The sequence below is a fragment of the Taudactylus pleione genome, unplaced genomic scaffold (assembly GCF_031769625.1).
Source record: "Taudactylus pleione unplaced genomic scaffold, aTauple2 ptg000016l, whole genome shotgun sequence".
Classification (NCBI taxonomy): Eukaryota; Metazoa; Chordata; class Amphibia; order Anura; family Myobatrachidae; genus Taudactylus; species Taudactylus pleione.
This window is the reverse complement of record NW_028284418.1, coordinates 5,300,986-5,326,500: the sequence shown is the minus strand read 5'-3', so window position 1 is coordinate 5,326,500 and position 25,515 is coordinate 5,300,986. Positions and strand designations below refer to the sequence as shown.

General features: G+C 39.2%; 1 protein-coding gene across 2 annotated transcripts in view; it reads right to left on the bottom strand.

Annotated features, from left to right (window-relative positions):
- The window catches only part of KCNJ2 (potassium inwardly rectifying channel subfamily J member 2), a 97,177-nt gene that overhangs the window by 70,861 nt on the left and 801 nt on the right, over nt 1-25,515 (bottom strand). The window contains exon 2 of one of the 2 annotated variants that reach the window (XM_088474523.1): nt 13,617-20,906. The exons of the other annotated variant lie outside the window; for it this stretch is intronic. Within the exon in view, the coding sequence (XP_088330649.1) occupies nt 19,409-20,686 (1,278 nt within the window). The 5' untranslated portion in view covers nt 20,687-20,906 and the 3' untranslated portion in view covers nt 13,617-19,408. Of the gene's footprint in view, nt 1-13,616; nt 20,907-25,515 lie in introns of those variants that run through there. 2 annotated transcript variants of the gene reach the window in all.

Genomic DNA, 25,515 nt, shown 5'->3' with positions numbered 1-25,515 from the left:
CATCAACAAAGTAGTGCCAAGCGTGCGCCTGTGTCATAAGTAAAGGGCCGGCTGGCTTGACCGTTAAGGGTGCTGTAACCCCCGAAAGTACACTCCAGTCCAAACCAAAAAAATATATATTTTCTGTGTTTGTGAATTGTGTGCGCAGTAGCCGCATGTGCATCAACAAAGTAGTGCCAAGCGTGCGCCTGTGTCATAAGTAAAGGGCCGGCTGGCTTGACCGTTAAAGGGTGCTGTAACCCCCAAAGTACACTCCAGTCCAAACCAAAAAAAAAATTATTTTCTGTGTTTGTGAATTGTGTGCGCAGTAGCCGCACGTGCATCAACAAAGTAGTGCCAAGCGTGCGCCTGTGTCATAAGTAAAGGGCCGGCTGGCTTGACCGTTAAGGGTGCTGTAACCCCCGAAAGTACACTCCAGTCCAAACCAAAAAAAAAATTATTTTCTGTGTTTGTGAATTGTGTGCGCAGTAGCCGCACGTGCATCAACAAAGTAGTGCCAGGCGTGCGCCTGTGTCATAAGTAAAGGGCCGGCTGGCTTGACCGTTAAGGGTGCTGTAACCCCCGAAAGTACACTCCAGTCCAAACCAAAAAAAAATTATTTTCTGTGTTTGTGAATTGTGTGCGCAGTAGCCGCACGTGCATCAACAAAGTAGTGCCAAGCGTGCGCCTGTGTCATAAGTAAAGGGCCGGCTGGCTTGACCGTTAAAGGGTGCTGTAACCCCCAAAGTACACTCCAGTCCAAACCAAAAAAAAAAATATTTTCTGTGTTTGTGAATTGTGTGCGCAGTAGCCGCATGTGCATCAACAAAGTAGTGCCAAGCGTGCGCCTGTGTCATAAGTAAAGGGCCGGCTGGCTTGACCGTTAAAGGGTGCTGTAACCCCCAAAGTACACTCCAGTCCAAACCAAAAAAAAAATTATTTTCTGTGTTTGTGAATTGTGTGCGCAGTAGCCGCACGTGCATCAACAAAGTAGTGCCAAGCGTGCGCCTGTGTCATAAGTAAAGGGCCGGCTGGCTTGACCGTTAAAGGGTGCTGTAACCCCCAAAGTACACTCCAGTCCAAACCAAAAAAAAAATTAATTTCTGTGTTTGTGAATTGTGTGCGCAGTAGCCGCACGTGCATCAACAAAGTAGTGCCAAGCGTGCGCCTGTGTTATAAGTAAAGGGCCGGCTGGCTAGACCGTTAAAGGGTGCTGTAACCCCCGAAAGTACACTCCAGTCCAAACCAAAAAAAAAATTATTTTCTGTGTTTGTGAATTGTGTGCGCAGTAGCCGCACGTGCATCAACAAAGTAGTGCCAAGCGTGCGCCTGTGTCATAAGTAAAGGGCCGGCTGGCTTGACCGTCAAAGGGTTCTGTAACCCCCAAAGTACACTCCAAACCAAAAAAATATATATTTTCTGTGTTTGTGACTTGTGTGCACTGTGGCTGCACGTGCATCAACAAAGGAGCAGCGCCAAGCATGCGCCTGTGTCCCATAAGTAAAGAGCCGGCTGGCTCATTTCTTAAAGGGTGGTGTAACCCACAAAGTGCACTACTCTCCAGCAAAAATAAAAAAATATTTTCTGTGTTTGTGTGCGCTTTAGCCGCACGTATATATATCAATATAACATAAATGGAGGACCAAACTTTCTCCGATAAAAATAAAATAGGGAAAGATCAAGAACCACTTCCTCCTAGTGCTGTTGCTGCTGCTGAGAGTTGTTCATCATCCCAGAGAGGAAGTAGGAACATCACTACTTTTACTAAACAATTGACCCTCCAACAGTCCCTAGCGATGAGGATGAAGTACGACAGCAGTCATCCTGAAGCAAAACGTATAACTGAGGCCTTGACTGCTATGTTGGTGTTAGACGTGCGTCCGGTATCCGACATTAGTGCAGTGGGATTTAGACAATTGATGGAGGTAGTGTGTCCTCGGTTCCAAATCCCGTCTAGATTCCACCTGCATCCTCAAAGCAGCAGCGACAAGCGTGCTTCTGTCTGTTAAAGGGTGGTGACACCCTCAAAGTGTGCTACACAAACAATTAAAATATTGTTCTTTTTTTTTCTGTCTTTGTGAATTGTGTGGGCTGTAGCCGCACCTGCATCCTTAAAGCAGCAGCGACAAGCGTGCGTCTGTCTGTTAAAGGGTGGTGACACCCTCACAGTGTGCTACACAAACAATTAAAATATTGTTCTTTTTTTTTCGGTCTTTGTGAAATGTGTGGGCTGTAGCCGCACCTGCATCCTTAAAGCAGCAGCGACAAGCGTGCGTCTGTCTGTTAAAGGGTGGTGTAACTCTCAAAGTGCTCCAAAAAATAAAAAACTATTTTTTTAATGTCTTTGTGAAATGTGTGGGCTGTAGCCGCACCTGCATCCTTAAAGCAGCAGCGACAAGCGTGCGTCTGTCTGTTAAAGGGTGGTGTAACTCTCAAAGTGCTCCAAAAAATAAAAAACTATTTTTTTAATGTGTTTGTGACTTGTGTGCGATGTAGCCGCACTTGCATCCTCAAAGCAGCAGCGACAAGCGTGCGTCTGTCTGTTAAAGGGTGGTGACACCCTCAAAGTGTGCAACACAAACAATAAAAATATTCTTCTTCTTTTTTCTGTCTTTGTGAATTGTGTGGGCTGTAGCCGCACCTGCATCCTTAAAGCAGCAGCGACAAGCGTGCGTCTGTCTGTTAAAGGGTGGTGACACCCTCAAAGTGTGCTACACAAACAATTAAAATATTGTTCTTTTTTCTGTCTTTGTGAATTGTGTGGGCTGTAGCCGCACCTGCATCCTTAAAGCAGCAGCGACAAGCGTGCGTCTGTCTGTTAAAGGGTGGTGACACCTCAAAGTGTTCTACACAAACAATTAAAATATTGTTCTTTTTTTTTCGGTCTTTGTGAAATGTGTGGGCTGTAGTCGCACCTGCATCCTTAAAGCAGCAGCGACAAGCGTGCGTCTGTCTGTTAAAGGGTGGTGTAACTCTCAAAGTGCTCCAAAAAATAAAAAACTATTTTTTTAAAGTGTTTGTGACTTGTGTGCGATGTAGCCGCACTTGCATCCTCAAAGCAGCAGTGACAAGCGTGCGTCTGTCTGTTAAAGGGTGGTGACACCCTCAAAGTGTGCTACACAAACAATAAAAATATTCTTCTTTTTTCTGTCTTTGTGAATTGTGTGGGCTGTAGCCGCACCTGCATCCTTAAAGCAGCAGCGACAAGCGTGCGTCTGTCTGTTAAAGGGTGGTGACACCCTCAAAGTGTGCTACACAAACAATTAAAATATTTTTCTTTTTTTTTCGGTGTTTGTGAAATGTGTGGGCTGTAGCCGCACCTGCATCGTTAAAGCAGCAGCGACAAGCGTGCGTCTGTCTGTTATAAGGGTGGTGACACCCTCAAAGTGTGCTACACAAACAATAAAAATATTCTTCTTCTTTTTTCTGTCTTTGTGAATTGTGTGGGCTGTAGCCGCACTTGCATCCTCAAAGCAGCAGCGACAAGCGTGCGTCTGTCTGTTAAAGGGTGGTGTAACCCTCAAAGTGTGCTCCACAAACAATAAAAATATTCTTTTTTTTTTTCTGTCTTTGTGAATTGTGTGGGCTGTAGCCGCACTTGAATCCTTAAAGCAGCAGCGACAAGCGTGCGTCTGTCTGTTAAAGGATTACATCGGTGACAGCATCCAAGTAGGCATGTCAGACAGTCCGTACCTGTACTGGCAGGAAAAAGAAGCAATTTGGAGGTCCCTGTACAAACTGGCTCTATTTTACCTGAGTTGCCCCCCCTCCAGTGTGTACTCCGAAAGAGTGTTTAGTGCAGCCGGGAACCTTGTCAGCGAAAGGCGTAGGAGGTTGCTTCCACAAAATGTGGAGAAGATGATGTTCATAAAATGAATTATCAACTCTTCCAGGGAGACCAGCCTCCAGAACGTACAGAGGGACCTGTGGTTCCAGCAGGGACGAATTAATACTCTGTGAGGATGAGGATGTACACACTGAAGAGGGTGAGGAATCGGTGGATGAGGAGGATGAGGATGACATCTTGCCTCCGTAGAGCCAGTTTGTGCAGGGACAGATAAATTGCCAGCTTGTTTTGTGGGGGCCCAAACGAACCAATCATTTCAGCCACAGTTGTGTGGCAGACCCTGGCGCTGAAATGATTGGTTTGTTAAAGTGTGCATGTCCTGTTTATACAACATAAGGGTGGGTGGGAGGGCCCAAGGACAATTCCATCTTGCACCTCTTTTTTTCTTTGCATTATGTACAGTTTGGGGCCTAGTTTTTCAATGCCATCCTGTCTGCCACTGCAGTTTCACGCCTAGATGGGTCACGTGTTTGTGCCGCCCACTCGTGTCGCTTAGCATAGTCATCCAGCTACCTCGGTGCAACCTTTTGGACATAAAAACACTATTGTGAGGTGTGAGGTATTCAGAATAGACTGGAAATGAGTGGAAATTAAGGTTATTGAGGTTAATAATAGCATAGGAGCAGAAAAACCTACAAATTCTGTGATTTTAGCTGTTTTTATGCTTTTTTTCAAAAAAATACAGATCCAAAACACAAAACTCAGAACCCAAAACACGGAAGGGTGGTTTTGGCAAAACCAATCCAGATCCAAAACACGAAGAGAGATCCAAATCCAAAACCAAAACACAAAACACGAAAAGTGGCCGGTGCACACCCCTAATTTGGATATGGGAGGCTCAACCTGTACTTATATATACACACACACACATATACATACACACATATATATATATATATATATATATAAACACATATACATACATATACACATATACACACACACATAGTACATACATACATATATATAGACACACACATACATACATATATACATACCGTGTTTCCCCGATAATAAGACACTGTCTTATTTTTTTTTTTGGTCCAAAAAACTCCATAGGGCTTATTTTTGGGGTAGGGCTTATTATAAATAACATTGACAGCAATTTCAATAATTCAATACAATTCTTTACTTACCTTTATTTTTTTTCTCTCCTCCGAGGCGCTGCTGTAAATGACGCTGCCACGCACACCAGCTGCCGCGTGCTCACTGTGAGAGAGTGAGACGCTGCAGCTGTGATTGGATGCCACTGTTAAATCTTTAACAGCGGCATCCATTTCCTGCGGGGGGCGGTGCTGGGGGCATTTTAGTGTAGCGCAAGCAGGGACCGGACAAAATGGGGATTTAGTTAGGGCTTATTTTCGGGGTAGGGCTTATATTGGACCCTTTTTCAAAAGTAAGGGTAGGGCTTATTTTCGGGGTAGGTCTTATTATCGGGGAAACACGGTATACACACACACATATACATACACATATATATATATATATATATACACACACACACATATTATACATACACATACATACTTATATATACACACACATATACATACATATACACAAGCACACATATACATACACATTCATACATACATATATATATATATATATATATACACACACATACATACACATACATATATACATGTACACACACATACATACATATATATATATATATATATATAGTACACACACATATACATACACATACATACACTGTCGGGAGCCTCCCGAAAATCAGGTGCTGCTCGTGACACCCCGCAAGACTAGGCAGTTCCCCTGGAATAGCCGCCGGCACCCTACTAACCCCTGCACCCACCGCAAAGTTGGCGGTCCGGGGGTGCGATGATGCGATTTGTGCTGAATCGCGTCATCATAGCCCCGCCCCCGCCTACTTGAACCGCCCTCACCCTCTCTGCTGGACGGACCTGCCAGCCCCCTTCTGGATCTCCCTGCACAAATGTCGGAAAGTATGATATACACACACATATACATACACATACATACATATATAATATATATATATATATATATACACACAAAAATACATACACATATATAGACATATACATATAGATACATATATACATATACACTTACACACACATATATATAAAGTAACACATACACATACATACATATACTTTATTTACTAAAGTGAGAGTTTTTAGAAGTGAGTTTTAAAAGAGATGTTGCCCATAGCAACCAATCAGATTCTACTTAACATTTAACTAGCACCTTCTAGAAGATAATAGCTAGAATCTGATTGGTTGCTATGGGCAACATCTCCACTTCTAAAAACTTTCATTTGTAAATATACCCCATGAACAGGTGTAGCAGTGTTCACAAATAGGGAACAAGAGTATCAGGATTGTTTTAAAAAATCCTGCTATTCAGATAGAACTCTTATTTTAAATATAGCACTCTAACTTTTAAGGCAGAGTGAACTGCATCTTGTGTTTCCATAAATGTCAGAGCGTCTATGATCCAGTAGACAACGAGTTAGATATTATTCAGTGGCTACAGCCATATTTTTGTGAAAGTCATGCAGGCTTATTAGCAGCAATGCTAAAGCAGATCTTGTGACCTACTTTATCTGTTTGCATACGGTACACTGTTCAACAAGCTAAAGGGATGACACTTTCCTAGTTGTGTACTCCCATATCCACAAAAAGAGTGCTTACACTGTATATGCAATGAGTAACCTTATGCCCAGCAAGACTTCACCTGTAGCCCGCGACTCCTTATATCATTGTGGCCTCACTCTAAGGGGTAAATTTACTAATGTTCGATTTTGAGTTTAGTGTGATTTGACATTCGATTTTGCATTTGGAGATTTAATAAAGGCAAAATCTAACGTCAATTCAAACGTAAAACCGAATTTCACTTATATCCCACTTAAAGTTGAACATCGCAAAAACATTGGTACTTTTACATAGACCAACATACAAAGCCCACATTTATTAAGATCCGATTTGAAAAGGAACACCAAATCGAACTTAAAATCTAACTTCTAATCCCCACAATAATAGACTTGCTTCATGCTTTCGATTTTAGCATGAGCAGGTATAAATGACACAGATGCATGCTCAGATCAGTGAAATCCATGCATGCATCTGTGTGTAAAATTCCTAAAAGCACAACCAGCCCCGGACTTTTTAGAGCCAGTCCTGGTTGTGAAAATACAGGAGACAATAGAAGTAGGGGTGCCCTGTATTTTGTACAACCAGCAATGAACTCAGCGAGCCGGTCCTGGTTTTGAAAATACAGGGGACAAAATGAGTAGGGGTCCTCTGTATTTGCCATAATCAACACCAGACTCTTTCCAGCGGGGGTGCAATGCCACAGCCAGGGGAACCCTTTCACCTGGCCAAAGCATTATGCCTGACCGCTAGTCAGCCCAGGCCGGGGATCCCTGGGGAGGTGGGGACCACCCCTCAATAAAGAGGTCCCCCTCTCCAGGGCACCCCAGGCCTCAGCTGATAGCCCAGGGCTATTCCCAGCACCCCTGGGCAGTGGGTGCCGGGTTGATTATGTAAAGTGTGCTGTGAAAAATAGAAATGGTAAAATTGTCTTTAACTACAGGTCCCAGCAAGCCTCCCCCACATGCTGGTACTTGGAGAACCACAAGTACCAGCATGCAGGGCATTAAGGGCCCGCTGGTACCTGTAGTTCACCTGTAAAGAAATGTTAACCTAAAGACAATACACACACACAGTGAAAGTATACGTTTATTTCACACATACACACTCACACATAATCACCTACAATACCTGGACAGGTCCTCTTCTCCAAGTAGGCATCCAGTGTCTTAAAGCAAAAAAACGAGGAGCCCGACCCACAAACTTAGTACCATCCTCTAAGGACGGTACTTCCCGAATGACAGGTCAGCTGTGGCATTTCTCTTAGTAATGCCAGGGCTGAGCATTCATTGGCTGAGAAAGGTGAGCCTCTGCCTCTCTCAGAACCACTAGGTTACTCGCTGAGCCCAGTTCTGGTTGTGCAAAATACAGGGGACCCCTACGTCTTTTGTCCCCTGTATTTTCACAACCAGCACTGGCTCTGAAAAGTCCAGGGCTAGTTGTGCTTTTAGGGGGCACATCATTTTTTTAAAAAATTCTACATTTTACAAGCATTTTACACACACATGCATGCACGGATCTCACAAATCTGTGCATGCATCTGTGTCAATCAGACCTGCTTAGGCTACATTGAAAGCCTGAAGCAGGTCTATAAATTTGGAGATTTGAAGTTAGATTTTGAGTGGGATTTCATAGGCAAACGCAGGGGGGGGGGGTTCCGTCTGCCTGGAAACCCCCCTCCCCAGCCTACACCATGATCACAATAGAAATAGTAATATAATAGAATTTTAATAGTGCTGCATGTTCTTCACAGTATCACAAATGAAATAATTAGCACCACCTGTGCAACTTTTAATATCAGTCATTAATAAATAACCTGTGCACCAACTAGGAGATCTGTAAAACATTCACTGTTAGGGATGTGCTGCTATAGAGCTCAATATGTACATATAAGTCCAGGGCAATGCTAGGTTCTTCTGCTACTCCTCCAGGCTCCCGGACTTGCTCTAATACTCTGGAATGGTGCCCACATCTAAAATAAAAACATTCAGCTCAGGCAGGATGGCCCTACTGCTGCATCTAATGGCTTACTGTGATCGCTGGTCCTCTATATGCTGGAATTATGATACACAATATACTTTGTATGACGCATATTAAATTAGGTTAAGTGGTAATTCTACCTCTTCATGGACAGGCCACACTCACTCTAAAATCAAGTATTTGTAAACCCCCCTCTAGAAATCCTGCATTTGCCACTGGATTTGGTGTTCGATTTTTACATGTGCATGCAAAATCGAACATCAAATCATTGTTCAAAATCGAACCAAATGGAATTCAATTTCGAAAAGGTTTTTAAAATTGAATTTTAGTAAATGTGGGACTTGATGAGGTATTTGTACATTAGATTTGATTCAATTTGAGGTGAGCTAAATCGAACATCGAATGCAAAATCGAACTTTGAAACATATACCCCTAATTCTCTGTTTTATGCTTCGCTTGCAGCCCCAGTTCTTAGTGAATCATGATTGGACTGCACTTGACACTTGACCGGTCACAAAACAGAACACTTTTATTCTTGTGTACTTGAGAAAAGAGAAAGAAAATTGCAGCTGGACACCACAAAATGAGTGACGGCAGAGTAAACTGGGTGTTGTCTCACTTTAACTTTCCTATCATCGATAGTTGGTGTCATTTGTACTTTGATATCATGTCATGCAGAGTATTCATGATACCATGTGCATCATGTTTATGTCCAAAAGTAATTCGATCCCTGGAACTTTCTGTCCTTCAGCGGAAAGGAATATGTTGGTGGGATTTACATCTTGTCCCTCTCAAATGCAAACACTTGTCGTTCTGTGGGATGAGAGGTAACAGCACACATTAATTCCAACGCCTCTTCCTCCTATATTGGAGGTGTGATGTGGCTGTTATTACGATGTAAGCTCAGTCAGACCAAACACTGTTTTTTTACTTGTTTGCTTTTGTTGCTTGTTGATAACCCATTGAGGGGTCTATTTATTTAGTTCTATGAAAACTTGCAGATTTTTCACAAACAAAGTAAATGTTTTTGTTGCCTCACCACTAGCAGACTTATGGAGTTCCAGTGATAGGTATCCCACAGCATGGGAGCACTCCCTCCACCAGCTTTGGACTTGGTATTCTTTCCATTTGACAAACTGGGAGATTTGAAATAAAAAGAAAACAGTTGTGGCACTCTCTCCACTTATGGGGTGACATGGGACCCTTTCAGCTCAGCTACTTGTTGCATGGATATATCCTTTACGCTTACATTCAGATTTTGGTTTGTACTTACCAGACTTCAGCTATTGATCAATCCAAAAACTATACTGAGCATCCGGCACCTCACAATGTACCAGGTGATACCACCACTAAGGTGTTGGTAATGTCTAGGTCTTTTATCTGGATATACATTTCTGAACCAGCGACACTAAACTAGGAATTCCAAGGCTTGTAGGCTCATTCTACAATCCAGAAATCCACACACAAAACCAGCATAATGGCAGCAAGACCAGCATTTTCACATCACAACAAAGAGAATGCAACAGAAACTCTGCTATACTTGATTGAAGGAGTTCTATGAAGCCCGACATAGGGGTAGATGCGTGGGGCAGTCGCCTCTTGTAATAAGGGAAAAAATTAATAATAATTTTACTTTAAACAGTCCTTTAGAAGCTTGAATAATGTCCTTCATATTTGTGTTTTCTGAATGCTAATAAGTTTGATATAACTTATTCTGTTATACAACACATATTTAAGTCTTGAACTGCTGGAGGCAATTCAGAATTTTATAAATCCTAATAGTTTTAAGCTGGCTAACCACCCGTGGGTGATAGCTGCCTTGGCCACACGTCTATAAATGAATGCTGACCATCCTGCCAGTTCCTTCTGTCCCCATGAAAATCACCCCGGGCACAGACAGTAGCTTAATAACAGTGGTCAGTTTTGGGAGAACTCGGACTGTTCTGGCGGTGTAAGGGAGCTAATCAAGTGTCAGGTTAGTCCATAAAATATATGTATTCCTATTTCTAAGTAAGGTTGATTCAATTGGGGGGGGGGGGGAAGGATTTGACATCTCACATGTTGGTTTCATGTTTTACATGGAAAGCTTATACCAATATTATACGACTTTTGTTATAACAGGCTAAGCTGGCTAGGAGGTAGCAGATTGATCTGATTTACTGGTGATTTAATAGATTTATAGATTATTTTCTTACCAATAATCACTAAATAAAGAAGTTTAAATGAATATGCTTGATAAATCGAGGCATATACTGAACTGGTAATTTGAATTCCTAGTGACAACTGTTGTGACAGCCTCAGAAAGTTGTGTTTTACTTGTGTTAGGTTTAGTAGTCCTTTAAAAGGCTGAAATGCATTAATCTTTGATACAGGTTGCGTACAGGATGCTGGCGGTCAGAATTCCGACACCGGCATCCCAACAGGGTTAGAATTCCAACACCTGACGGTAAGTATGTTACCCCTAACCCTAAATGTAACCGTCTCTCCCTGCAACCTAAACCTAACCCTGACCCCACAGTCTAGACCTAACCTTCACCCACACAGTCTAACCCTAACCCCCCCAGCTGCCTAACTCTAACACTCCCCCCCCACAGCCAAACCCTAACTCTCCTCCTAGTGCCTAACCCCTAACCCTCCCCCTAACCCCAATACTTACCTCGGGATGCCATCTGACTGGTGTCGGGATTCCAGCACTGGTGTTCTAAGTGGCGCCATCCCAACAGCTGGGATATAAACTACATCCCATTTGATATACCGCACCTAGAATTGTACTTTCTACTTGTGTACTCTGACCTTTGTCTTCAACATAAAAAAAAGCCAACAATGGAAAAAATATTAGACTTATTCTCTTCTGTGTGTTTGGAGAAAAATAAACTTTAACCTTTGACTACTAGTAAGATCCAGCAGCCAATTCTACATTGTGATCTAAACTCAACCACACCTAATGATGGAACTACAGTATTTACAAGTATTGACTAATTTACCATTTAATGGCCAGTAGTGTACGATTAGGCCACAATTAGGCCACAGCTCTGATCCTTAATCAGCAAGTATAAAAAAGGTAAAGGATTGATAATTAGGAGCACGAACAGGAACCAAGAATTCAACTACAAATCAATTTAGGGAATGATTAAAATTAATGTAAGTCTCTTGCCTTCACAAAAAAATTATAAACGTTAAAGAGATTTGTAACTACTTATAACTACAGATAAGTAAAAAAGGATTCAGCATTTTTTTGTGATCCTGTACTTTAATTAATGAGAATATAATGAAAATATAGCTCTTGGTTTAAAGACAATTCTCTAGATGGAATTCACCCAATTAATCATGGAGCTTTAAGCCCCACTTACCAAGAACAGTTCCAGTGTAAGCGTATTAGCAGCGTATACTGGATAAACTGCTGCTTGGTATTATAGTCTCAATTACACACTTCTTAAACAGTGCTATGAAAAGCTTCAAGTTGTATTAGTCCTAGGAAAAGGTCACATCTGGGAAAAGTACCCTCTGACATTTTACAGGTTTCTTGTTTGTCCCAAAGCAGGTATCAAACACTTTCTGCATTTCCCCAGTGAACACTGCTGTGTTTCTTAAAGTGTGCTCTGGTAATCTTAAAATAGTAAACATGAAAAGGGGATTCATTATTATTATTATTATTATTATTATTATTATTATTATGTTATTATTATAAACTAAACAAGTAAAGTAATATGGAAAATGATGTTGTTGATAAAAATAAGAACCCGAGGGCGTGCTCTAAATTTTGATGGGGCATGAAGTTTTTAGGGTGTTAGACTAACCGTATGGCCACTAACTAGAGGTGGTTATATTGCACCTGCCACCATGAGTGAATTACTGTATGACATTTTCTAATTTCTAGTTGAACATTAAAATCTACCTTAATTGTATGCCGACAAATTGATTATGTGATATTACGTTTTCTCCATGCTGGCAGATGCAAATGAAAGATCGATATTCAGGTAATCGAATATGAAAAACTGTTTTCCGCTTTCAACTTTTTGTTATGTTGTTACATTTATAGATAATAGGAAATTTTGGTTCATTTTATGCTATCAACTTTTTGTTATGCTGCTACACTCTTAGATAATAGGGAGTTTTTGCTCATTTCCCACTAGCAATGTTTTGTTATGTTCTTTGCACTCATGGATAATAGGGAGTTTTTGTTAGTTTCCACTAACAACTTTTTGTTATGTGGTTAAACTCATAGATAATAGGGAATTTTTTGTTCATTTTCAACCCAGAAGTATCCAAAACAAGAATGCTACTGATGAAATTCAAATCATTGGACTGATCATTTATTTAAAATTACTCTAGCACTGTAATATTTCACTTTGTACAGGTATTTGTAAATATGAAAAATATATATTTTTTAAATAGTGTTATAAGACTTTACCATGGTGCTAGAAAGACCGGCATTATTTCCTTTATCTACCCCAATATCACTTTACCTGCTCATTGAGCCTTGTAAATATTAATTATGGTCTTTGATAATCTTCTCATTGTACAATATCTTGAGGGTGCGATTTATTGGTAGGCATGTTCGTGGCATGGCAGAATATTACATAATTAAGGGCATGTATTGCTACATGTCAAAAATATAACTGAGAGAAGGTGGCAGATACAAACCCCTAAGTTTGCTCATACTGGTATGTGGATAGAGGCATACACAAAAAGATGTGGATAGAGACATCAGGCATACAATGGGATGTAGGCAGGGGCATTAGGCGTACACAATGAGAGTATTGGAGCTCTTCAAAAACTAATATTTATATGATATACAACATTTTATCAACAACAATAAATAGGCACACTAACTAATATTAAGTAATTAATGTATAATAATATATTGTAAAGCTCTAAAAAGGTGTTATCAACGCTGTATTAAATGTAAAAAAAAATGACCACATAACTGTATTGTCTCCTACAGTAAAGAGTGAATTTCATCTCTCAATAAAAAGTCTGCAGTATAGTTTAGTAGCGAAAATTTTATTCAACCTCAATTCGTACATGGCCAAACACTCTCAGTGCAATTACTAATGGTGTATAGAGAGAAAATGCTTAACACGGGCTCACTCTCTTGTGCCAAGCACATCCTAACACACCACCACCCTCATCCCCATCCAAGAAAAAGGTAACAAAAGTAATCGTACTTGAAATTTTATTTTATTTTAGAAATAATAAAATAAGACATAATATTCATAAAAAAGTCTGTACAATCAAGGATCTGTGCAGTACATTTTAGGAAGACTTTGATGCAATAAAAAAGGCTACAAACAGAAATAAGATAATTATTTACAATGATTGTCATATGCTGTTCACAACATGGAAACAGCAAACCAAAAGTCAAAAACAGATTGGCTAAAGGTGGTGCCCTTTGACCTTTACCAAGCCTAAGACAACCAGAGTTTAAAGACATTACAGTACATCTTATCACTTAGTTATCCAAATGGTAAACTAGATGCAACAGAAGATAAGAAAATTGCATGTTCAAACCCTTTGTCTTTACCTTAAACTAGATATCTAAATTAAATACTGTAGATAAAATCATCCTTTTTGTTATTCAAAATCCTACCACCATTCAGATCATGTTTAATAAATATAATAAATTACCCACTTTGCATTCCATAATCTGTAGGATTGGGGTTCACCAATGTGCTCTACCTTCTCTCTTACGGCAGAGAACATATTAGAGGCCACAATGCGTCATATAAAGAGTTCTTGTCTTTATAATTTATATATGGTTAAAAAATATTGAAAAACAAGCATAATGAGTACAAAGGCATCTGGTGACCCTACAGCTTGCTTTGTGAATACTTCAACAGATGTAGAGTGGCATGTATTTTAGCACTAAGGATATGTATTAATATATATATATATATATATATATATATACACACACACATATATCTATTAGTATTACGGACTTCCTTTGTAACTTCATATGCAGTGTTCTGGTTAAGACATCATTCAATGTCCCAATTCAAGTATTTCAGGAAGGAAAAACAGGTCTTGTGACAACATATAACAACAACTTCCACATATAAAGATGTCCAACTTCACTAGCTACAGCAATTTATATTGGATGGTATCGGATGTCACCTGTGCCATGCAGTGTACACTTTGTTAGTTTGGTACATTGCTTTGTCCACTTATAAGAAAAAAATATATATATTTACACCTGTGGCTATCACTATCCATTTGTTGAACCTAGAGACCCATAATGCTGTGCCTTATATTGGCAGGTAAAGCATGTTGGGAATTGCACTTTAATAATTGATGAAAGGCCACAGTTTGTTTCTTATTTTCAGTTAATACTGATTTAAATTTTCCTACTTAAAGGGCCGCTACATCTGTGACAAATTGCAGCAATTGCCCATTCTGTCGACGCCAGGGTTCGGGGAATTGGGGATATTCAACATGTTGAAAAATTTAGTTTCCCCAATCCCAACCTGAAAATAGTCAGAAACAGCGTGTATGGGATTTTTACATGTTGAATTTCCCTTATTGGCCAATAGATCGCTTCTCATCAATGGCTGCGGATCCGTGTATCGGCAAAACGGGGAATCGAGGCCGTAGGTGTATGGACCCCATTACAAATCATAATATTCTAAACCCAGTTCCAAGTTAGCATTCTCTTCATATTAACCAAATGGCATGATTGTGTCCTTTTCCCAATCACAGACCGAATGCTACACCAGGAATCTTTAATCAACTTTTTAATCTAATTAGATGTATACTGTTTGCTTAGGGAGATAGTAAAATTTGTTTGTTCAGCTTTTTGCAGTCCTGCCTGACTGGTGGAAACAGTTATCAATATATTACAATTGTAACTAAGTGGGAGATTTATCAAATCTTGGAGAGAAATAAATATATAATATATGATATAATGTACCAACCAATTAGCTTCTGTAATTTTTCAAACTCAGCCTGTAAAATGGCAGTTAGAAGCTGATTGGTTAGTACTTTATCTTTTGCCACTTTTATCTCTCTCCACGGTTTAATACATCTCTCCCTCAATACATAAAAAAATATATTTTCTAGAAAAAAAAATCGTAATCTATAATTTTAGTTTCATTAAAGGTGTTTCATTTCCCTCTCTGAATAAGTGCAAATTAGCATGGTGAAGACAAAGGGTTTTTGTACAACAAAAAAAATCAACCCTCTCCCCGCCCACCAAAAACAACAAAAAACGACAAAACATGTAAAATTAAAAGCTACTAACTTTTAAAAATTTGTTGAAACTACAAAACACTTTCAACTGAAAAGTCCATGCTTAAATAAATAACATATGCCCATAACATTGGGGACATTTGAGGTTTGTAGATATCTAAATTCTAGGCATCATTTCCCAGAATTCACTGCACTTTATTTATACCTCTATTGGCATATCGTGTTTTTTTATTTTATTTTATTTTGTTTACATATTTGTTATTTACATTTGGCTGTAAATACAGAAATTGTTGAGTAACATTATAAAAAATGTATTCTTTCAAAACAACAGATAAAAAACTAAGGGTCTAGTAACCCAATTAGGGAGTAATGTTTTCTGTGCGGTAAAAGTAGCGTTCATTCTTAAGTAAAATAATAAAAAAGGGAAATAGTTAAAAGTGCATAGCAGTCGCTTTCAAGTTCTGGACTGATTTGCGTTTCATTCTTTCTGAATAAGACTCTCTGTGTAATTCTTAAATTGCTTTGGACAAAATGTGGGCATCAAAACTGTGCTTTTAAAAAAAAAATCCAAAGTGTCTCCTCTGTGACTATCATAACCTTTGTATAAAGACGCATCATTGCAAGGGTCAAAAACCTGCAATGTACAGTGTGTGAGATGGATACCAATTTCCAGCTAGTTCAAGGATCTTTTACTCAGATAAAAATGAAGAATTCTGTGCTTGTGTTTAGAACCTATATGTCAGCTTTATACAGTAGGCCCAATGTTTGCAACATGGTTTCTATGGCAACTGCAGCTCTTATGACACCAACTAAATTTAGCTTAGTGTATTTTAATTAAATGCAATTAAGATGTGACTGGGGCTTTAACACTTTCTAATTTTAAGTCCTACCTCGTATCTTGACTAGCTGGAAAGCAATTGATAGCATTTAGTTGGTGAAAAGTAGATAAATGACCATCATAGAGAAGAGATATGCATTTATAAGTCACTGTAAGGTGAAACATTTTACTACACAATTATACCCAATTTTGTGGGTGTCATTTCACAAAAATACTCTTTGGTTTTGCTTTTGTCTCCCCTTTGAACAATGTGTTTAGCAGCAGGTAGATAGAATCTAGACTTTGTTCCACTACTGTTGTAGCTTAAAATGGTCTGGCATCACTGAGTGGTCTTCAAACTGGCATTTTACCATTATACCTACAGCAATACATCTACATAGTAGTATTTTTCCATTATCCTGTCTTGAAATGGACATAAAACAAATAATATACAATCAACCCATCAAAATGGGGACATTCTTAGGCATTACTTATTACATCACATGTTCATGATAAAATGAATCGTAATTTCATTCTAACCTCAATTGCTCAAGCTTAATAGAGATCAACTACAGTCATCTGTGGCTTTCAACAAGTCTATGTTTGAGTACATATATTGCTTAACTAGTGTTTATTAAACCATGAGAATAATAACAATATGGCCTGCAAGTATTCATTGAGAACTGGAGCTAAAAGTGAGGGTTCTAGATACAATATTAAAACACATTTACCATATCGTTGCAGAACTTTCCTCAAATGCCAAAGTGACCTTCACAAGTTTTAGTGCTAAAGACCATAGATCAGGACAAGGTTATTTTTAATGGCATACATTAACAGACATAGTTAAAGCTTGGAGCTCACACCCTTTTAATCGCATCTTCTGCTAAATGTACTCAAAAGGATGAATTAGACTGGGTTAGGTCATTTTATCTATCCTGTTGTTCCTGGAACACAAGTTGCAATACTCTGCGACTCATAACTCAACAACAGCTGGAGAGCTATGTGAGAACGGAAAGGACGAAGACAAAGTAGTAAATGATCATACAAATTGAAGCCATTTGCTACTTTTAAGCATTTAACCACATTCCTTTTTTTTAGTCCCAAAGTACCTAATTTTAGAGATCATACTGTCATATATCTGGCTTAGGCCTGTGCGGTATTGATCGTGCCTTTCTCCTATTTAAGCGGGATAGATTATGGCAAGTGAAAGCTATGTGCAGTCTGGAATAGTGACTGCCCTTCTCAACTGACACAAAGAGAAAAAATGTCAATATGGCTCACACATGGGTCTTCATACCAAAGAATTCCCTGCCAAACTAAAGGAATGAATCAAAGATTTCACTTTCCCGTGTTTACAATTATTAGAGATTCCTTTACAGTGTCATCTGCACCAAATAATCATATTTTCCAATGTGTTCCATCAGTTCCAAATGAGGTTCTTTATTCCAACATTTTTGTGTATTTTTTGATACAAGATCAATCCACCCTTTGCCTCTCCCCTTTCTCCAAAAATAAACTCCCTGCACTTTGCAAACATCCACATGATACATAGCAGCTATATCTCATTCCTGACACTCTCAAGGACATTTAGTTGGTATTTTTAACAAAACAAAGGTCATGCTCTGTGCCCCCTGAAGATCCTAAGACAGGTTGCACTTTAAAAAATAAAAATGATTAAACCGAAAAGGAAACAGTATCTTTGTAAATCCTCTGCCTGTTCTGTCATACAGGATTAAGGGGTTAATAAATATGCTGATTCAACTTCCATAAATTTGGAATGTCCCCAGCACACTTGACCTTGCATTTTACTTACTTAACAGGAAAGAACAGATGTGTGAGATTCGTGGTCTCCCCCTAGGAAACATCTAAGTTTTTCTCCTTTTCTACTCACAAAGACTAATTGTTATTTAAACCTCCCAGAAAAAGCTATTATGTAGCAGCAGGGGTTTACGCCAAGTCGTCCATTTGTAGCTATTTACTTCACCAAGTTATTTGCAACTACATACTGCTAAATAGAAGCAGCAATTTTTAATAAACAGAATTTCTGCATTATCTTTGGTATATAATTAGATAGGGTGTTTTCTAAACTTTAATTTATTTAATTTTACTATAAAAATATATCCTTTCTTATTTTGCTGACTGTATTGCAGCTCTGTCTAAAAGTTTAATTCTTCTTTAATACCCCCACCTATCAGATTTGGCATATATATATATATATATATATATATATATATATATATATATATATAAAATTTGGCCAACAGCAGCATTGAGCTGTGTTGCCTATTATGCTCCTCACGGCGAAAACACTGAATCAATACAAAACACCATAGCAGAATTGGTAGGGTGTATGAAAATAGCAGCAGCTTAAAATTTAAGGCAGATACTTGCCTATTGTTATGCCATTAAAAATGGACTTGTTCCCAATATTACAGAGAAGTTGAAAACTCAACAAGCTTGTCTGCAAGTTCAAGTTTTGTCAAAATAAAAATGTACGTAACTTATTTTACATTATGTGCCTTTTGGTTACACTTAAAAAGATTTAGTGCTTTGTCTTAATATCCCAACTGCCTGTCCTTTTATGTTGTATGTATCACCAGAAACAAGTGGTCTTACAATATGTGTGTGAACAAGAGGCCAAGAGATGGATCTACAATATTTCATGTTCTTTTTGTAGTATTTTCTTTAGCATCCCTGCACAGCCAATTGTCACCAATATCAGTGCATAGTGGGGGATTGTCCAGTGACATGGAACAATAGTCTCTAAGCTCCAGTTTAGACCACCACAGCCTACGCATTTTAATATTTGCAATAGTTTTCCTGTCAGCTTTGAGCGCTGGCTCTATTTCACCTCTGTCCAACAGTACCGACATCTGAAAACTGCAGTGGGCCCCTGCCCAGCAATGTGCATTGACCAGCTAATTTTACCAGCTGAACATAGCAGTTTTTCAGTCATATTTCAGATTCTCGCCTTAGCGGTCTAGAGTCCAGGGAAACCTGGTTGTGATGATCTATGTCTGGATGCATGTCCGTGCTCATGCTATCTGGCAACCCATTGTCACTGCCTTCCTCCTCTTTGCTTGTGAGTGATACTTCATTCTCGTAGCAAAAAGTATTTGGATTTGAAAGTATAAACTTCTTTTCCGCCAAGTCCCTGGCACTACAAAGTGGTGTGTTGGGCACTTCATATGTTTTGTGGAACCGGGAATAGTCTACTTTATAGTAATGCTTTTCCTCAAAAAGAACAGGCTCATAGCGATGACCCCAGTATATTTCATTTGCAAGGTAGGAGCTCCGACACTGTGTGGTCATTGCTGTGGCTTCCACCATGCCTTCCAGTATCACCACTATTTCAAAGTCAGAATTGTCCAAGTCCTGTTTACTCAGATCATACAGTGGACTTTCTTCATCAATTTCATGGACAATAGTGATAGGGGAGACTAAAAATATTCTGTCAATACCACTGTCGAAGCCAACATTAATGTCTATTTGATCTAGTGGTATGTACTCCCCTTCTGATGTGATGCGAGACTTTAGGAGTTGAGCTCGTACATGAGCTTCTACAAGGTGACTCTTCCGTAGATTGCCCACTCTCCACATCAAGCACAACTTCCCATCTCTCATGGCTATAACTGCAGTGTCACTGAAAACTAAAGTCTCATTTCTCTTTTTTGGTTTGGCCATTTTAGCCATAACGGCACCAATGATGAAGGCGTCAATTATGCACCCTACAATAGATTGGAAAACCACCATGAACACTGCCACAGGACACTCATCTGTGACACATCGGAAACCATAGCCAATTGTTGTCTGCGTTTCAATGGAGAACAGGAAGGCTGCAGTGAAACTCCTGACTTCTGTGACACAAGATTTATGATTTTCTGGAGCACCTAAGTCATTGTGAAGTAGAGCAATTAGCCAGAAGACACAGCCGAAGAAAAGCCAAGAGAGGATGAAAGCTAGGCAAAAGATGACCAGCATCCATCGCCAACGAATGTCCACACATGTGGTAAAGATATCAGATAAGTAGCGCTGCCCCTTTTCACTTACATTAATGAACTGAACGTTGCAGTGCCCATCCTTCTTGACAAAACGGCTCCGGCACTGTTGTCGGGTATGGATTTTGCTTTTACCATTTCCGTACCCATTGGCAACTGCCATGGTAGCCAGCTTCATTCCGTCCTCTTCTGAAGACACAACGCTGTAACGGTTGGTTCGCACGCTGCCCATCACTTCAGTTGAGGACTGCGGTGCTTCTGCTTTTGAAAACAGTCTTAGTTTCTGCAAAACTCTTTGGAGAAACAGTTTCGAAGGCTCACAGGGAACACTCACGGGGAAAAAAAATGAATGAAGAGGTTCCTGTCTCTATGGACCTTGGTGCTACCAAGGAAGGACTTCTGGCATTTGAGGGGATGTCAGCAGACTTTCATTGTCATATTGATGTCATTTCCTGCAAAAGAAATAAAGATTTGATGTCAAAACACAGGGAAGTGATAATGTAAGCCTTCCATCTTGATGTTCCTTCCTGTTAAGATCAAGTGCAAACAAGTCCATTAATGTAATCTCCTCTTAAATCTACCTTTAAGTATACAGAGCTATATTGAATCATAACCTACAGATTACCAAAATCCCACGGCTCCTTACAGTACACATTATACTAAAACAAATGTTTAGGTCACGTCTAAAGAAATTAATATGCTATATATTTAACTTCCAAATTCCAGTCCTCAAGCAACACATTACATTGTACATGTCCTAGCAAAATGATGATGTCATTTAATGTAATTATATAAACTATCAAATGTATTTTAAAATAACAAAAACTTACGTATTGTCTAATTTATTACAGAGCAATCTGAGAGCTATAGTTTATCAGCAAAACCCATAAACATTCCCTTCTTTGAACAGAATCCAAGCAATATTTTGTGATCATGATTTTTCTTAAGAGAACAAGTGGTCCGGTCCAGTTTATCAAACGCAACATCCATGCTTAAAAAAGGTTAGCAATGCATGGTGTATACCAGTAATAAGTGTTGGGAATAGAAGAATATGCCATGCAGCCCAATTGAACCAGCAGTCTCCGGACACAACATACAGTAAATGGATTGTTAAGCAAGTCTGCATGAATTCTGTCATCACTTTGTTCTGCTTTATTAGTCACCACAGATAACTGTTGTAGATGTAACAATGGCAGCAGAACAACTAAATCATTTTTTACATCTACGCAGTCATGTTAAAGTTATTTGTCAAGAAATAATAATATTTTATGATTATCAAAGTTAAAGTGGAATGCCACAGATTAATGGAAATCCCTCAAAGGGAAAGAGTTAACAATGCCTCCTAACTAGGATAAATTGTAGATGATTGTAAAATCCCATTCTGTAGCACAACAGGCGTCCTTGGTGATACACCAACTGTACACTGGTTCCTATGGGAGTCATTACCCAGAAGATGACCCCAAGAATGGCAGTGTCTGTCACATGACATCTTTGACATTTCATTCACAGCGTACATTCTCACGCACAAGCTTAGTAGGAAATAAAAAGCAACTTTTATTGCTGAGATTTTTGTATTGCAGCTCGCTGGAAATCAAGGGACTTTGTCACAGTAATTGCCAAATTTCCTTAACATCCAAGTACTGTCCCAGATTGTGGATTTTTGTCTCTGGAAATATTTATTCTTGACAATTAACCAATTTTCATGTTCATTCTGGGGTATTTTTATTGCCTAATAGCATAGTATTACCGGTCTTGTTTTGTGTATTGGGTACAATTCAAATTACTTGTTTTCATTCTTCATTATCCTTTATAAAATATTTTTAATTGGATTAATTATATGAAAGCGGCTGACTAGTTAGTGTAAATGAAAGAGATAAAACCATTAATATTTCACCCGAACTGCTGATATACTGTAATAAGCAACTTCTTTATAACAGTGCTATAGTGGTGGCACACAGAATGACAAGGGGGCATGCAGTAAGTAACTGAAGCACCCATGCACTTCTGCAAACTTGTATTCGTAATAATAAGTACATTGTGAGTGTGATTGGCAGCATTAATGTTCATGCATGTTATACTGTGTGTACTGAATATGAGAATAGGTCCAGCAATATTACATGTATTATATCTGTACTTCATTCCTTCAACATCAGCAATGACAAATATGTTCCATAAATAATAGTCATTAAACATTACAAATACTATGCTATCTGCATAGTGTGTTCCATATGCTTTTACATGTGTTCTCAGACAGTCATCAAGTAAATGAAGTTAACTGAAGCTAAGAATGAGGACTGACATAGACCATAAAAGGAGAGAGTCTTAGGGGTATATTTACTAATGTGCGAGTTTTTAGAATTGCAGATGTTGCCCATAGCAACCAATCAGATTCTAGCTATTATCTTCTAGAACATGCTACTTAAATGTTAAGTAGAACCTGATTAGTTGCTATGGGCAACATCTCCACTTCTAAAAACTCTCACTTTTGTAAATATACCCCTTAAAATTGTCTTATACACAAGACCACTGGACCAGATTTGATTAGGAATTAGATTGGTCTGGAGCTCCACAATAATTTACCTAACTACATACTATATGAACATGTCACATCCAAGCAGTTTCAAAGAGGTTAATCTGGGCACTAATAATTTCCTGTTTATTGTGTACGAATTACATGCTATTGTCAAATAACGTCCTCTAGAATTCTGCCCAGAACTAACTATCCCTTGATAAACACTAATTGACTGGTTAAATACACAATTAAAATTGGCTGTAAGGGTATATGGAAAGAGAAGTGAGACACAGTACTACAAAACAAACATCACACATTGAATTACATTGTTCTATGGTGTATCTAACTTTTATGTGAAATGGTAACTTACTTGTCTGTCATTTAACACAATAGCAGATTCTCCTGTGCTACAAACTTCTCCCTGATACCCCCCTTCACAATATTTCATACTTTTATAGTGGGATTTTTAACATCTGTAAAACTACACTCTCCAGCTCTATAGCACTGCCCTCTTGCAGACCCAGCCTGTCGGAAAGTAATTTAAAAAGTGTTTCCCCTCCTCTTGTGCCTATAATTGAACTACAGAATGAATGAAGACTGCAGTAAGACGGACTAAACTGCTGACTTCCTAAAATAATAAGCATGTGCTTGAATTCCACAATTTGCCAATCCTCCTATTAATAACATCTCCTGCTATAAATTTAGCTCACAGCCCAGAGTAAGCCTGTCATGTTTTCCATAGGTGAATAATTGATAAGTCCCAGATATGCATTTACAATTCAAATTAGCAGCTATACAAACATTGGTGGGTGTTTATTCATTTTGTAATGCTATTGAAGTCATAAAAGCTTATCAATGTTATGGAAATAAGTTGGTATATCCTTAAAATAACCTTTCTCACTTTTCCAAGAATATATAGAATATATTTATTATAGCTATAAATACTGCTGTGACTGCACCCTGGGCTCTATAGAGAAGGAGACATAAGTAACAACATTTTGCTTGCTGTGGAATATGGGGCAAATGCATTACAAAGCCAAATGCTTTTTAAACACTGGCTTCCAGGCATTAATCCGACAAAGATAACCGCTCAGTGCACTCATTTACGCTTTTACCTTATGTAAACCATTTGTCCCCTGTTCTCCTTTTAAAGACATCATATATTATCCTATATTTATATTTCTTTAGGACAGTGGTCCTTGCTGTCTCTGCTAATACTGTATGCCAGTCTAAACCCACCCAATTTGCAAAATGAAAAAATAAAACCTAGTAAAAAAATGTCAATGTCCTCTCAGAACCATAAATACTGTAGTACGCAGGCCAATAACCTATTCTCTGCCCTATTGTGTCCACATCTGCACTCTGAGCACTCTTGTCCCAGAGAAAATTAAGAGCCACTACTGTACTTATCCCCAAGGGTCCTGTTTTATTGTTCACAATGGGTTGGAAATGTACTTAATGCAGGATGGTGCTCTGACACTGATACAGTTGGTTTAAACAAGAATTTCAGGTTTGAGAAATACAACCTACAGCTACAGGCATCTTATAAGGGTTAATAGCCAGAGCTGAACCTTCAAAAGAAAGTCACACTATGCAGCCATATGATTCTAGAACCCGTTCTATATATTTCTATCTCTGTGTGTGTGACATATATATATATGGAGAAACCACCTGCGGCTGTGCGGATGGTGAGTGTCATTATGCAGCGCAGCAAGTCTGCCATGAACCCTGTTACGGAGGAGGCAGCGCTGCTCCTCTCTACCCACCCAGCATCCCAGAGACCTGCTGCTGCTACTGAGTCCTGGGAAAGGAGACAATTCCCCTAATGACGCCACTGCACTGTTCTACATGTTGCTACGCTGGGGGTAGATGCTGCTGTACACACTGTCTCCAGCCGACCTGCTGCAAGTAGCCTGCAGTGGGAAACTGATCCGTAGCCAATGTAGTCAAATCAGTAGAGTATAGACTTACAGCACGTAGGAAGGAACCATTCTTTGCCGATCATAGCCAGGGCTGAGAGGCATCTGCGCCCGGAGTGCTGGATATCAGGGCAGCAGCTGCAGTTATGGTGCAATAGGAATAGACACACTTGTAGCCAATGATTGCATTGCATGTACAATTATATCTACATGATGGCACTTTGTAGTGATAACAGGTTGCAAAGGCTACACACGTCCTATCAGTCCTGTGTTATACAGTACAAGTGCTGCCACCTGCGTCTATAGTCACTGTAACAGTCAGATGTGACGATGGTCTGGCTGGGATGTAGAGGGGGGATACACTGGGCAATGTAAGTGGAAAAAGTTCAAGGTAACCATTACCAATAACAATCTGCTACGTTTAGCTCAAATATGCATCCACAATTACTGTCCAACACCCAGAAGAGACAGAAAACCCCTACATGTTTGCAGGTGGGGGGCACGTCTTCATGGTCATTTTCCTACAACATCCCTTATGCCCATTTATTTAAAATACAGATAAAGTATCATGTTTGTTTGTACCAATCAAAAGTTAGAAATGTATTTGGGCATCTGTCACATCAATACGCC